This window comes from Bubalus kerabau, chromosome 1 (assembly GCF_029407905.1).
Source record: "Bubalus kerabau isolate K-KA32 ecotype Philippines breed swamp buffalo chromosome 1, PCC_UOA_SB_1v2, whole genome shotgun sequence".
NCBI lineage: Eukaryota > Metazoa > Chordata > Mammalia > Artiodactyla > Bovidae > Bubalus > Bubalus kerabau.
Genome location: NC_073624.1, coordinates 112,375,314 through 112,392,044, shown reverse-complemented (window position 1 = coordinate 112,392,044; position 16,731 = coordinate 112,375,314). Strand labels below are relative to the sequence as shown.

At 38.7% G+C, this 16,731-nt stretch overlaps 1 protein-coding gene across 1 annotated transcript in view; it reads left to right on the top strand.

Annotated features, from left to right (window-relative positions):
- Positions 1 to 8,670, top strand: part of OTOGL (otogelin like) — a 171,221-nt gene extending 162,551 nt beyond the window's left edge. Inside the window, exons 55-56 of the mRNA XM_055587024.1 lie at positions 5,676 to 5,755; positions 6,649 to 8,670. Of these exons, the coding sequence (XP_055442999.1) occupies positions 5,676 to 5,755; positions 6,649 to 6,849 (281 nt within the window). The 3' untranslated portion in view covers positions 6,850 to 8,670. The remainder of the gene's footprint in view (positions 1 to 5,675; positions 5,756 to 6,648) is intronic.
- The last annotated feature ends 8,061 nt before the right edge of the window (positions 8,671 to 16,731 follow it).

Genomic DNA, 16,731 nt, shown 5'->3' with positions numbered 1-16,731 from the left:
TTTCTTGCTGCAGTTCTCCAAAGGTATTGCACAGAATTTCAGTAGGGTTTAAGTTTAAAAAGTACTCTATGGCCAAATGTGCTTTAAACTACACAAAATTGTTATGAGACTCCAATAAGGACATAGAGAGTATGATATTTTCCAAACCTATTTGAACAAATCTATGGTTCTATATAATTAATACATTTGAGAAATACCAATTTAGTGAGTTATATTTAAATAATATGTATATAAGATATCCCATAAATATAAATAAACTTATACATAAATTTATATTTATTTGAATTATATGGCTTATTTCATAGTGCTTTATAGCACCCTTTGAAGAGTGTTCAAAGTAGAGGAAATGGCAAAGCGCAGTCATAGCACAGGGATAAAAGTGATAAAAGAGGATAAGGACATTAAAGGTCATGTTAAAGATGAAATAGAATACAGCGGTATTTGTGCAATTTTTATTTGTATGCTTATGAATTTATTTTTCAACTACTTGTGAGTTTATGTCAAGTTAAAAATAGAAGTGTTAGAAAAGTTGGCATAAACAGTAATTTTAATATTGTTTAGAGAAGTTTTTGGGAAAAAGACTTCAACATGATTCAGGTTAATGATGCCATTGTGGAGCACTGGATTCTTAGTCACAAGAATTCTATAACCCCATGTTTTATTATTAGAGAAGTGAGTATATTTATGTTATCTGAGGGAAGACAAGGGACTATCTGTTTGACTGACCATATTACTACTATTGATTGTCAGCCACACACCAACAGTCTATTAAACCCATTGCAGATAACACTGCAACCAGTCTTCACCACAGTTCTGGGAAGTGTGTGGGGAAATAGGTATGATTTCCCTTTCAGTTGAGGAAATGAAGGCTCAGAAGAGTGGATTACACTCATAATCAGTGATAGACTTAAGTCTATCCAGTGCCTGGCATCAGGATTGTTCAGTTTGGCCCAGCTCCTTGAAGTTGCAGAATCGTAACAAGCTGCCTCGTTTTCTCTAATCTGATGTGTAAGAACCTGTGAAGTAGTTTCTGCTTTGGCAGTAGAGAACCCCTGTCTGTAGTCTTTGCTCTTGGGTGACCAGGCTTTATCAGAAAGACTGCGGCTGTTGGCTATTATCATAGGTATTATGCTAAACAACATGTGTTACAATTATAATGACACTGAGGAATGAATAGAAAATGGTTCTTGGCACAAACAAATTCAGTCAACTAGGATGTCCCAGTTTCATTTATTGAATGGATGAACATAAACAAATTTTTGTTGAGCGCCTCTCATGTAGCAGACACTCTTTTAGGTACTGGGACTGTGATAGAGGATGAAACAACCTCTGCCTGCTTAGTGCATGTTATCAAGAAGGGGCGGAAACAATAACTGGTAAATATACACCATTACGTCAGGTACTGACGCATGGCATAAAGAACAACAGTGCAGAATACAAGGGATGGAGAGGGAGGGGCATTGGGTTGTTCATTTAAGTGGGTGATTAGAGAATGCCTCTTTGATGAGGTGTCCATTGAGTAGGGACTGAATGTCCTTGGGAGCCAGCCGGGAGGAGTGAAGGGTGTTCAAAGTGGAGGAAGTGGCCAGGTGCAGTCGTAGCATAGGGGTTAGAGTGATAGAAGAGGATAAGGACTTATAGGTCGTGTTAAAGAGGTTTCTTTCTTGACTAGTCTTTCTTTTAAAACTCGTATGACAATAAAACTGTTAATGAAGTAACCAATGTGTGAAAGCATCGTAAGACACGAAACAGCTTGCCCTCTGTCGCCAGCACTGAGCCTCAGGCCATGCTGTAGTTGGGAGGTCCAGGAATGAGAACGACCAAGTATAAGAGACTGTTGTTGTTCAGAAGCTCATTCATGTTGGACCCTTTGAAATCCCATGAACTGCAGCATGCCAGGCTTCCCCGTCCTTCACCATCTCCTGGAGCTTGCTCAAACTCATGTCTGTTGAGTCAGTGATGCCATCCCACATACATCTCATCCTCTGCCATCCCCTTCTCCTCCTGCCTTCAATCTTTCCTAGCATCAGGGTCTTTTATAATGAGGCAGCTCTTCCCATTAGGTGGCCAAAGTTATGGAGCTTCAGCTACAGCATCAGTCCTTCCAATGAATATTCAGGACTGATTTCCTTTAAGAGGGACTGGTTTGATCTTCTTGCAGTCCAAGGGACTCTCAGGAGTTTTCTCTAACACCACAGTTTAAAAGCATCAATTCTTTGCTGCTCGGCCTTGTTTATGGTCCAACTCTCACATCCATACATGACTACTGGAAAAACCATAGCTTTGACTAGACTGACATTTGTCAGCAAAGTAATGTCTCTGCTTTTTAATATGCTGTCTAAGTTTGTCATAGCTTTTCTTCCAAGAAGCAAGCATCTTTTAATTTCATGGCTGTAGTCACCATCTGCAGTAATTTTGGAGCATAAGACAATAAAGTCTGTCACTGTTTCCCTTATTTCCCCACCTGTTTGCCATGAAGTGATGGGACCAGATGCCATGATCTTAGGTTTCTGAATGTTGAGTTTTAGGACAGCTTTTTCACTCTCCTCTTTCACCTTCATCACAAGGCTCTTTCCATTCCTCTTTCCTTTCTGCCATAAGGGTGGTGTCATCTGCATATCTGAGGTTATTGATATTTCTCCCAGCAATCTGGATTTCAGTCTGTATTTCATCTAGCCTGGCGTTTCACATGATGTATTCTAGATGTAAGTTAAATAAACAGGGTGACAATCAATATACAGCCTTGACGTACTCCTTTCCCAATTGGAACCATCCATTGTTCCATATCTGTGTCTAGCTGGTGCTTCTTGACCAGCATACAGGTTTTGAAGCAGGCAGGTAAGGTAGTCTGGTACTCTCATCTCTTGAAGATTTTTCCACAGTTTTTGTGATCCACACAGTCAAAAGCTTTAGCATAATCAATGAAGCAGAAGTATATGTTTTTCTGGAATTCTCTTGTTTTTTATATGATCCAGTGGATGTTGGCAATTTGATCTCTGGTTACTCTGCCTTTTCTAAATCCAGCTTGTACATCTGGAAGTTCTCAGTTCACATACTCTTGAAGCCTGGCATGGAAAACTTTGCTAGCATGTGAAATGGGTGCAATTGTGCAGTAGTTTGAACATTCTTTGGCATTGCCCTTCTTTTGGACTGGAATGAAAACTGACCTGTCCCAGTCCTGTGGCCACTGCTGAGTTTTCCAGATTTGCTAACATATTGAGTGCAGCACTTTCACAGCATCATCTTTCTGGATTTGAAATAGCTCAACAGGAACTCTATCACCTCCACTAGCTTTGTTTGTAGTGATGCTTCCTAAGGCCCACTTGACTTCACATTCCAGGATGTCTGGCTCTAGGTGAGTGATAACACCATCATGATTGACTGGGTCGTGAAGATCTTTTTTGTATAGCTCTTCTTGCCACCTCTTCTTAATATCTTCTGCTTCTGTTAGGTCCATATCATTTGTGTACTTTATTGTGCCCGTCTTTGCATGAAGTATCCCTCTGCTCCCTTGATATCTCTGATTTTCTTGAAGAGATCTCTAGTCTTTCCCATTCTGTTGTTTTCCTCTATTCTTTGCATTGGTCATTTAGGAAGTTCCTTGTGTGCACCAGGACCGAGGGAAAGAAGCAGTGATCCCCACAAGAGACTGAGCTAAACCTGCCTTTGAGTGTTTGAGTGTCTCCTGCAGAGACACAGCTCAGCAATGAGCTGCTGCAGGGACAGGGGCTCTGGCTTCAACAGACCTGGGAGACACTGCGTGTGGCAAAAGTCCTCTTGGAGATGGTTGCCATTAGCACCACTATAGAGCTGCTGAGCAGACGACCCATAAACTGGAGAACAATTACACCAAAAAAGTTCTCACACTGTTTCAAAAGTTGTAGGGCCTACAACAGATTTCCCAACCTGGGGATCTGGCAAAAGGATTGAGAACCTCCAGGGAAACAGACTCTTGGAGGGCACAAACAAACCCTTGTGCACACCAGGACCCAAGATGAAGGACCAGTGTCCTCATGAGAGACTGAGCCAGACTTGCCTATGAGTGCCTGGGAGTCTCCAGCAGAGGTGTGGGTTGACAGTGGCCTGCCGTGGGGTCAAGGGTACTGACTACAACAGTCTTAGAGCAGCAGCATGCTGGCATAAGTGCTTTTGAAAGAAATCACCATTAGCTGCATTACCCCATCAGCAGAAAATTGGATTAAAGATTTATTGAGCATAGCCTTGCCCACCAGAGCAAGACCCAGTTTTCCCCACAGCCAGTCCCTCCCATCAGGAAGCTTCCACAAGCCTCTTATCCTCATCCATCAGAGGGTATACAGAATGAAAAATCACAGTCATAGAAAACTAACTAACTGATCACATGGACCACAGCCTTGTCTAACTCAATGCAACTATGAACCATGCTATGTAGGGCCACCCAAGATGAACAGGTCATGGTGGAGAGTTCTGAAAAAACATGGTTCACTGGAGAAGGGACTGGCAAACCACTTTAGCATTCTTGCCTTGAGAACCCCATGAACAGCATGAACATGCAAAAATAGGAGACTGATGAGGAGACATAAAGAGACTGGGGGAAAACCAGAGTGTGCTCTTGGAGCCAAGTGCAGAAAGTGTATCCAGGAGGAAAGACTGATGGATTGACACAAATGTTGCTGAGAAGTCAAGTAGGAAGAGAACAGACATAACCTTTGAATACAGCAACTGAAGGCCATGGATGGCAAGAACAGCTTAATTTCAGGCAATCTTGCTACCCATCTATACTTCAAACAGAATAGCTTAACTTTTATATACTTCATGGATTTCATACAAGCATTTATTTTAAATAAAGATTTTGTGACTAAACTCACTTGAAGATTTGAGCTCTAACTCCAGTCTTTTGCAAATAAGGAAACTCAGCAGAATGGTTTAATGGCTTTCCTAAAGTGACAAAGCAAATTCTTAATAATAACAGGGTGAGATAAGAACCTTGGTTGTTTTGCATCCTGATTCAGGGATTACATCCACTATCATACAGCATTAAATATATATTATTGGGTATATTATCAAGTGATAATTCATCATGCACATAGAGGCATAATAATATATTACTTAATATAAGGCATTTTCATTAGAAATTGTGACATCATTTCAGAGCCATAAAATCAAGTATGAGTCATCCAAACATTTCAACATGGTTGGTAACAATTCAGTTACATTTATGCATAATTTTACATTAATATCCATTGAGACAAAGTGATCTTAAATCTATCAATTTATGTTTTAAAAGAGATGTATATATGTATGTATGCCTTAATTATGTACATGTATATTTACCTATATATAACATGGTTGATTTTTTAATATATAAAATATTAAAATATACACCGCACACACAGATTGATGTTAGCATTACTCCATGTGTAGAATATGTTTGATTTATGATCATAATAATTATTGTAAGACAATAAGGTAAAAAGATAAATATAAGGCTAGAAAATATGTGAGAAAATCTATTTAGAAATTGAAAATAAATATTGACCATAGACTACATAATAATAAAATTTCAACTATCTCATTATAGAAATACATTTCATATCAATATGTTTTCAATTATAAATATATTCATATGTTTAATTAATTAAGAAACAATTTGACATGAACCTTTGGATGAATAAATACATTCTATGTTTTATCAGGTAAACGAGAAGAAAGAATATGCCAGAAGGTGATTATCAAGTCAGTTATAAGGAAGCAGGACTGTATAAGTCAAAGCTCTGTAAGTGGATAAATATAATTTGTTATGTAAAGGGTTGATGTCTTTCCAGAAGTATATGTGTGTCAGCACTGGTAAGCAAACAAAATGCCAGCACTTAAAATATTTAACTTTGAGATTATCCCTACATTCTAATAGTGAAATATTCTGTTTGTGAAGAAGTGTGAATTTATTCTTGGCAGAAATAATCAACAGTTCTGAATGATAATTTCAATGCAGAGAGATGGAAATTTTAATCTAAATATACTTGACCATATATTGTCTTAAGTATGCAATTTTAATTAGCAAAAATAGTTTTATGTCTAAGTTTGCCCACTTTTATAAGACCTATATGACTCTGTAGCCTACTTAGTTGTGATATAATACAACTTAAATAGAATCATTAGATTGTGATCAATACATTCCATAGATCTGTCTAGTTATGTGTGCACATTTCATACTTTGAGTTATGTCAAATTGCCAAAAAACTTGGACAATCAATATGCTACCTTCAGTTCAGTTCAGTTGCTCAGTCATGTCCAACTCTTTGTGACCCCATGGACTGCAGCATGGGAGGCCTCCCTGTCCATCACCAACTCCTGAAGCTTACTCAAACTCATGTCCATTGAGTTGGTGATCCCATCCAACCATCTCATCTTCTGTCATCCCCTTCTCCTCCCGCCTTCAATCTTTCCGAGCATCAGGGCCTTTTCAAATGAGTCAGTGCTTCACTTCAGGTGGCCAAAGTATTGGAGTTTCAGCTTCAGCATTAGTCCTTCCAATGACTATTCAGAACTGATTTCCTTTAGGATGGACTGGTTGGATCTCCTTGCTGTCCAAGGGACTCTACCTTAGCGGAATCAATATCACTGTTTTAAAAAGTTTTAAGACATTTTTCTCATTGTCTCTCCTTACAGATAAATGTTGCATCTTGCGATGGAAAATGCCCATCAGCTACCATATATAACATCAATATTGAGAGCCATCTAAGATTCTGTAAGTGTTGCCGTGAGAACGGGGTGCGCAACTTGACGGTCCCACTCTACTGCTCAGGCAATGGCACGGAAGTCCTGCACACTCTCCAGGAACCTATAGACTGCACGTGCCAGTGGAATTAAACGCTTGCATTCCAAGAACTCTATGCAGCATCATAAGGTCAAATGGAGTTGACTTTATCAGCTCTTTTTAAGGCGCCTGGCAGATTTATACTGTTTAATAATAATATGTATTTTTCAGACTATTGGATATGGCAGTTTAACATTTGCTGCAAAATCTATACAATTTCCAAGAGAAATTAGGTTTATTGATTTAGTCTATTTTACAGAATCAAATGAACTTAAGGTGTTCAGCTGAAATTCTGTTATGTATATAACAGCAATATGAAATTATATTCTCATCTATTAGAAAGTTGTTTTGTAGGTTTCTTTCAGTTCATTCAATTTTTATTTGTTTTTTTAAAAAAGTCTGCCATAGATATTAAAATTAAGATACTCTTTTATTGCTAGTGTTTATTCTGGCAAATGTAATCAGCTAATAGTGACAACTTTAATTTAGATAGTCATAAAGAGCAGTCTGCTTAGAGACAGATCATAGAACAATAGGATATTAGATTATTTAAATTCTGAGTGGACATTAAGGATGTAATTGCAAATTTCCCTTAGTTTGCAAGTTTATCACATAACCAGAGAAGCTGTATGACCTGTACAAATTCATTTGGTATAATAACATAATGAATGCATGTTAGCAGTTGGATTAAGTCTACATCTTTTACCTTCCAGTAATGTGTTCTTTTCTTTTGAACAGTATGGTAAGGTGTGTATCACAGAACCTTTTATTCTTAAAGAGTTTGCTTTGCCTAGAATTAAGAACTTTAAATTCAGTGCCTTTAAAAAAAGGAAAAATGCCACATGTACATATGTATATACATCCATATAATAGTTAGCTGGATAATAAGGAATAGGGAAATAGAGTATCAGTTGCTAAATAGAGGAGAGGGATCTTGGGGTTTTATTTTTATTTTTTACCATTAAAATTGTTTTAAAATAGGTTGTTACTATTTAATGTTCAGTTAGCTATTTACTAACTCTTAGATGTCTGGTTTTTGAGATATATTCAATATTTGCCTAATTATTGAAGTTGCATGCTATTTTTCTGTTCGTGTTGCTGTTTTGCCAATGAAGGATGAAATAAAGTTGTTTGAATGTATTAATAATTCTACAATGGAATTCTGTACTTTTTAAATACAGTAGATTATTGACATTTACAAAGAATATATTCTGAGATTTTTACAAATCTCCCAATTCTTTGCCACTCATAATGTATAGTTATATTTGATTTTATCTATAAAGAGGAGAGAATGCCCCACTTAGTATGATTGTTGTGAGGATCAAATGAAGTCAAACATGAGTGAGAGAACAGTAAAACTGTACTGAGAAGCAGATGTGGGAGCCTGGTGGACTAGGCTGAGCTAGGTGATTTGATTCTATTACAAAATCATGCTACCCAGAAAAATTACAACAGGTTAGATATTTTGGGGCCTCCAAGGTTACTTAGAAATGGATAAAAGAATGAAATGAATATTTCATCTTCAAAGCCCCGGTATCTACTGTATATAAAAATTGATTTTATCTTATTTGTGCATAATAACACTTGGAAGTATTCTAAGACATTAACATTTCAATATTTGTTGACTCCTATTAACATCCAGACTGAATCAAATGCTTTTGGTTAAAATATGTTCACACTTTGCTTAAGGGAAACTGTATGGACCTCAAATGAGGCACATAATATTGTATATTGTCTACCATGATTTCTTTATTTTCATGTTCTGTTAAATATTTACTATTATATTAAAGTACTTAATTATCTTTAAACACATTTGTGGGAAAAAGGGAAACCTTTTCCTAGGACTGCATAAACATTCTAAATACAACAAACATATAATGAGCACCTCCTATGTACCACGCACTGTTCTAAGCTCTGAGAATATAGGCAATATAAATAGACACAGTGCTTACCCTCATGTCACTTACAGTCAAGTGAGAAGGTAGGTATTGGATAAATAAGCACACCTATGGAGAAAGTGCATGAAGGAGAACCCCAAATTCTAGTTCAAGGTAGCCATCAAATCAGCAGAGGGGGTACAAATAGACTTTCCATAAATGGTGCTGGGACAACTGGATAGTAATCTGAATAAAGAGATGTTAACTCAGGGTCGATACAGTCTGAGATATGAACTTCTCCATGTAGAACAATGTATTTTTTGACTTTTGAACTATATCTGTATCATATATTCCTCATTTTAAGTTAGCTATAAGTATAAAGGATCTTAGAAAAAAAACAGTCAGGAAAGGAGACTGAGAAAGAATAGTCATTGAGTTTGGAGTTAAGCTCAGAGCCTCAGTGAAGCAACCACAGAATCCAAGGAAATAGAAGGTTGTACAAAGGATTGGAGTTATGATCTGTCAAATGTTGATGAGTCATTTGATTTATAGAAATGGAATTCATTTGAGTTTCTTTTTACGAACAAAAGCCAAAATGAAGTGGCATCTGAGTTTGGGCTGGTATAATAAAACAGCATAAACTGAACAACTTAAAAAAAACAGACATTTATTTCTTACAGTTCTAGAGGCTGGGAAGTCCAAGATCAAGGTGCCAGCAGATTTGGCATCTGGTAATGGACTGGCCTCTTGAGAAACCTAATATGCAGGTCAGGAAGCAACAGTTAGAACTGGACATGGAACAACAGACTGGTTCCAAACAGGAAAAGGAGTATGTCGAGGCTGTATATTGTCACCCTGCTTATTTAACTTATATGCAGAGTACATCATGAGAAACGCTGGGCTGGAAGAAGCACAAGCTGGAATCAAGATTGCCGGGAGAAATATCAATAACCTCAGATATGCAGATGACACCACCCTTATGGCAGAAAGTGAAGAGGAACTCAAAAGCCTCTTGATGAAAGTGAAAGAGGAGAGTGAAAAAGTTGGCTTAAAGCTCAACATTCAGAAAACGAAGATCATGGCATCTGGTCCCATCACTTCATGGGAAATAATGTGGAAACAGTGGAAACAGTGTCAGACTATTTTTTTGGGCTCTAAAATCAGTGCAGATGGTGATTGCAGCCATGAAATTAAAAGACGCTTACTCCTTGGAAGGAAAGTTATGACCAACCTAGATAGCATATTCAAAAGCAGAGACATTCCTTTGCCAACAAAGGTCCGTCTAGTCAAGGCTATGGTTTTTCCAGTGGTCATGTATGGATGTGAGAGTTGGACTGTGAAGAGAGCTGAGCACCGAAGAATTGATGCTTTTGAACTGTGGTGTTGGAGAAGACTCTTGAGGGTCCCTTGGACTGCAAGGAGATCCAACCAGTCCATTCTGAAGGAGATCAGCCCTGGGATTTTTTTGGAAGGAATGATGCTAAAGCTGAAACTCCAGTACTTTGGCCACCTCATGTGAAGAGTTGACTCATTGAAAAAGACTCTGATCTGGGAGGGATTGGGGGCAGGAGGAGAAGGGGACGACAGAGGATGAGATGGCTGGATGGCATCACTGACTCGATGTATGTGAATCTGAGTGAACTCCGGGAGTTGGTGATGGACAGGGAGGCCTGGCATGCTGTGATTCATGAGGTCGCAAAGTCGGACACGACTGAGCAACTGAACTAAACTGAACTGAACTGAGTGGTCTGCTTCTTGGTTCAAAGACAGCAGTCTTCTTGCTATATCCTTTCATGACAGAAGGGTTAAAGGACTTTCTGGTGTCTTATAAAAGGACACCAATCCCATTCATGGGGGCTCCACTCTCATGTTCCATTCACTGCCTAAAGGGCTCACCTTCTAATACCATCATATGAAAGGTTAGTATTTCAACATATGAATTTTGAGGGAACATAAACATTCAGCCCATTGCAAATGAGTTGAAAGGTGATGAGTAGATGATTAATTGGACTCAGTATGTGCACTGTTCGTGATGTACTCATACCTAGATTTGGTCAGATACATGCTTATGTTTATGCAGCTGAACCCACTCCCATCTCCATGGTAGTTTCTCCTCCCAGACAGCCTGAGGCACCTAGGCAGGAACAGCACAGCAGACTCACCCATCTGCCTCCTTGCCTTATTCTGACCACTGTCTCAGTCTTCTGGGGAGAAAGGACTGCATCCTTCCCCCATGCCTTCCATAGGGGATCTGGTTTTTCCCACCACTTATGAGCCTAGAAAAAGCACTACACCCCCTGATCACCCTGAAGAACTGAGAAATGCAGCCTGGGGAAAAAAAAGGGGGGGGGGGAATTAATACTCTGTGGGATAAACTTTGAACAATGAAGGACAGGTCCAGGAACCAGCAGGTAAACTGCTCACTGTCACTCCTCATCCTCAATGACTATTCCAAGATGTGTGGTTCCATCTGGCCTTTCCAGATATATCTGTGTTTTTTATAAGCAGTGGCCTGCTCTATAACAATTGGACTTGTATTAGCTTTTGCTCCTCTTCTGTCTCACTCTCCTTAAATCAGTTCCTTCAAGAGTCTTCTTCACTTCAGTAAATAACAATTGTCAAACAGCTGTCAAACTACATTAAAACTACAAGTTGTGATTTATAGCTCTTTAAATCAACGGAGTTTGATTTATTGTCATGTTGGAAAGAAGAGTAAATAACAAACTCTCTTGTATTGTTTGTAGGAAAAAAATATAAAACATGCATATGAATAATTTCTATTGTTATTTTGCTGGTTTTTCTCCCTGCCTCTCCTGATCTGATATTAAATTAAGCATAATTTTTAATTTCTTTAAGGATTTGTAGTGAAAGCAATCTTGAGAAAAAAGAACAAAGCTGGAGTTAGCATGCTGCCTTATTTCAGACTACACTACAAAGCTACAGTCATTAAAATAATATGGTATTGGCACAAAAACAGATACATGTATCAGAATAGAGAGCCCAGAAATAAACCCACACACCTATGATCAATTAATTTATGACAAAGGAGGCATTAAAATACAGTGGAGAAAAGACAGTTTATTCAATAAATGGTACTGGGAAAATTGGACTGTTGCTGCTGCTGCTGCTAAGTCGCTTCAGTCGTGTCCGACTCTGTGCGACCCCATAGACGGCAGCCTACCAGGCTCCCCCGTCCCTGGGATTCTCCAGGCAAGAACACTGGAGTGGGTTGCCATTTCCTTCTCCAATGCATGAAAGTGAAAAGTGAAAGTGAAGTCGCTCAGTCATGTCCGACTCTTTGCGACCCCATGGACTGCAGCCTACCAGGCTCCTCCATCCATGCAAAAGAATAAAATTAGAATATTTTCACACAGCATATACAAAAATAACCAAAATGGATTAAAGACCTAAATGGAAGATCAGAAACCATAAAACTCTTAGAAGAAAATATAGGCAGAATGCTATGACATAAATCATAGCAATATTTTTTTTGAATCTGTCTCACAAGGCAAAGGAAACAAAGGCAAAAATAAATGGGACTTAATTAAACTTAAAAGCTTTTGCATAGCAAAAGAAAGCATCAACAACAGAGAAAGACAAGCTACTGAAGGGGAGAAAATATTTGCAAATGATATGACCTATAAGGGGTTGATATCCAAAACATATAGACAGCGCATACAATTCAATGTAAAAAAAAAAAAAATGAACAACCCAATTTAAAAATGGGCAGAAGACCTGAATAGACATTTTTTTCCCCAAGAAGACATACAGAAGGCTAACAGGCATATTAGCCTTGAGAAAAAAGTGCTCAACATCGCTAATCATCAGAGAAATGCAAATCAAAACTATAATGAGATATTACCTCAAACCCATCAGAATGACTATCATCAGAAAGTCTACAAATAAGAAATGTTGGCAAAAGTGTGGAGAAAAGGACCCCTAGTACATTGTGGGTGGGAATGTAAATTGGTGCAACCACTATGGAAAACAAGATGAAAAGTCCTCAAAAGCTAAAAATAGAACTGCCATATGAACCAGCAAGCCACTGTTGGCTATATATCCTAAGAAAATGAAAACACACCAGACAAAATAAACAATCCAATCAAAAAGTGGGAAAAAGACCTAAAACAGACATTTCTCCAAAGAAGACATACGGATCACTAACAAACACATGAAAAGATGCTCAACATCACTCATTATTAGAGAAATGCAAACCAAAACCACAATGAAATATCATCTCACATTGGTCAGATTGGACACAATCAAAAAGTCTACCAGCAATAAATGCTGGAGAGGGTGTGGAGAAAAGAGAATCTCTTACACTGTTGGGAATGCAAACTGGTGCAGTCACTGTGGAGAACAGTGTGGAGATTCCTTTAACAACTGGAACTAGAACTGCCATACAACCCAGCAATCCCACTGCTGTTTATACATGCGGAGGAAACCAGGATTGAAAGAGACACATGTACCCCGATGTTCATTGCAGCACTGTTTACAATAGCCAGGACATGGAAGCAACCTAGATGTCCATTGGCAGATGAATGGATAAGGAAGTTGTGGTTCATATACACAGTGGAATATTACTTGGCTATAAAAAGGAATGCATTTGAGTCAGTTCTAACGAGGAAGATGAAACTGGAGCCTATTATAAAGAGTGAAGTAAGCCAGAAAGAGAAACACCGATACAGTATATTAATGTATATATATGTGTGTGTATATATATATATGGAATTTAGAAAGACGGTAATGACAATCCTATATGCAAAGCAGCAAAAGAGACACAAATGTAAAAACAGACTTTTGAGCTTTGTGGGAGAAGGTGAGGGTGGGATGATTTGAGAGAATAGCATTGAAACATGTAAAACAGATGACCAATGCAAGTTCAATGCATGAAGCAGGGCACTCAAAGTCGGTGCACTGGGCCAACCCAGAGGGATAAGATGTGGTGGGAGGTGGGAGGGGACTTCAGGATTGGGCAACACATGTGCACCCATGGCTGATTCATGTAGATGTATGGCAAAAACCATCACAATATTGTAATTATCATCCAATTAAAATAAATTAGTTAATTAAAAAAAGGAAATGAAAACACAAATTTGAAAAGATACATGCATTCCAATGTTCACAGCAGTATTATTTACAATTGCCAAGTTATGGGAACAATCTAAGTTTCCATCAACAGTTGACTAGATAAAGATGTGATATATACATGCAATGGAATACTGTTGTTGTTTAGTCACTCAGTCATGTCCAACTCTCTTGTGACCCCATGGACTGTGGCTTGCCAGGCTCCTCTGTCCATAGGATTTCCCAGGCAAGAATGCTGAAGTGGGCTGCCATTTCCTTCTCCAGGGTATCTTTCTAATCCAAGAATCAAACTTGAGTCTCCTGCATTGCAGGTGGGATTCTTTACTACTGAGCTACTTGGGAAGCCCAAAATGAAATATTACTCAGCCACATGAAATTTTGCCATTTGCAACAATATGCATGGACCTGGATGGTATTATGCTTATTAAATGTTGGACAGAGAAACACAAACACTGTATATTATCACTTATAGGTGGAATCTAAGAATAAAAGAAATGAGCAAAGATAACAAAACAGAGACAGACTCATGAATATAGAAATCAAACTAGCAGTTACCAATGAGGAAAGGAGAAGAATGAGGAAAAAGATAATGGTAGGGGTTAAGAGGTACACACTGCTGCTGCTGCTGCTAAGTCACTTCAGTCGTGTCTGACTCTGTGCGACCCCATAGACGGCAGCCCACCAGGCTCCCCCATCCCTGGGATTCTCCAGGCAAGAACACTGGAGGGGGTTGCCATTTCCTTCTCCAAGAGGTACAGACTACTATGTATAAAATAAATAAGAAACAGGATGTAATATGCAGCACAGGGAATATAGCCAATATTTTATAATAAAACTTTAAATGAAGTTTAAAATATAAAAGTATTGAATCACTATGATGTACACCTAAAACTAATAGCAGTTCAGTTCAGTTGCTCAGTTGTGTCCAACTCTTTGTGACCCCATAGACTGCAGCATGCCAGGATTCCCTGTCCATAACCAATGCCCAGAGCTTGCTCAAACTCATGTCCATTGAGTCGGTGATGCCATCCAATCGTCTCATCCTCTGTCGTCCCTTCTCCTCCCACCTTTGTTCTTTCCAAGCATCAGGGTCTTTTCCAAGGAGTCAGTTCTTCGCATCAGGTGGCCAAAGTATTGGAGCTTCAGCTTCAGCATCATTCCTTCCAATGAAAACTCAGGACTGATCTCCTTTAGGATGGACTGGTTGGATCTCCTTGCAATCCAAGGGACTCTCAAGCATCTTCTCCAACACCACAGTTCAAAAGCATCAACTCTTCAGCACTCAGCTTTCTTTATAGTCCAACTCTCACATCCACACATGACTACTGGAAAAACCATAGCTTTGATTAGACAGACCTTAATTGGCAAAGTAATGTCTCTGCTTTTTAATATGCTGTCAAGGTTGGTTATAGCTTTTCTTCCAAGGAGCAAGTGTCTTTTAATTTCATGGCTGCAGTCACCATCTGCAGTGATTTTGGAGCCCCCCAAAATAAAGTCTGTCACTGTTTCCACTGTTTCCCCATCTATTTGCCATGAAGTGATGGGACCAGAAGCCATGATCTTTGTTTTCTAAATGTTGAGTTTTAAGCCAACTTTTTCACTCTCTTCTTTCACTTTCATCAAGAGGCTCTTTAGTTCTTCTTTGATTTCTACTGTAAAGATGGTGTCATCTGCATATCTGAGGTTATTGATATTTCTCCCACCAATCTTGATTCCAGCTTGTGCTTCATCCAGCCTGGCATTTTGCATGATGTACTCTGCATAGAAGTTAAATAAGCAAGGTGACAATATACAGCCTTGATGTACTCCTTTCCTGATTTGGAACCAATCTGTTGTACCATTTTCGGTTCTAACTGTTGCTTCTTGACCTGAATACAGATTTCTCAGGAGGCAGGTAAGGTAGTCTTGTATTCCCATCTTTTGAAGAATTTTCCACAGTTTGCTGTGATCCACACAATCAAAGGCATGGTGTAGTCAATAAAGCAGATGTTTTTCTGGAAGTCCCTTGCTTTTGCGATGATCCTTCAGATGTTGGCAATTTGATCTCTGGTTCCTCTGCCTATTCTAAATCCAGCTTGAGTATCTGGAAGTTCATGATTCTCCAAGCCTGGCTTGAAGAATTTTGAGCATTACTTTGCTAGCATGTGAAATGAGTGCAATTGTGCAGTAGTTTGAACATTCTTTGGCATTGCCTTTCTTTGGGATTGGAATGAAAACTGCCCTTTTCCAGTCCTGTGGCCATTGCTGAGTTTCCAAATTTGCTGGCATATTGAGTACAGCCCTTTCACAGCATCATCTTTCAGGATTTGAAATAGCTCAACTGGAATTCCATCACCTCCACTAGCTTTGTTTGTAGCGATGCTTCCTAAGGTCCACTTGACTTCTCATTCCAGGGTGTCTGACTCTAGGTGAGTGATTACACCATTGTGGTTATCTGGGTCAGAAAGATCTTTTTTGTATAGTTCTTCTGTGTATTCTTGCCACCTCTTCTTAACATCTCCTGCTTCTGTTAGGTCTATATTGTTTCTGTCCTTTATTGTGCCCATCTTTATATGAAATGTTCCCTTGGTATCTCTAATTTTCTTCAAGAGATTTCTAGTCTTTCCCACTCTATTGTTTTCCTCTATTTCTTTGCATTGATCACTGAGGAAGGCTTTCTTATTTCTCTTTGCTGTTCTTTGAAACTCTGCTTTCAAATGGGTATATCTTTCCTTTTCTGGTCTTGATCACTGCCTTCTCTACAATGTCATGAACCTCTGTCCACAGTTCTTCAGGCACTCCCTCTATCAGATCTATTCCCTTGAATCTATTTGTCATTTCCACTGTATAATTGTAAGGGATTTTATTTAGGTCATATCTGAATGGTTTAGCGGTTTTCCCTACTTTCTTCAATTTAAGTCTGAATTTTGCAATAAGGAGTTTGTGCTCTGAGCCACAGTCAGCTCCCAATCTTATTTTTGCTGACTGTAT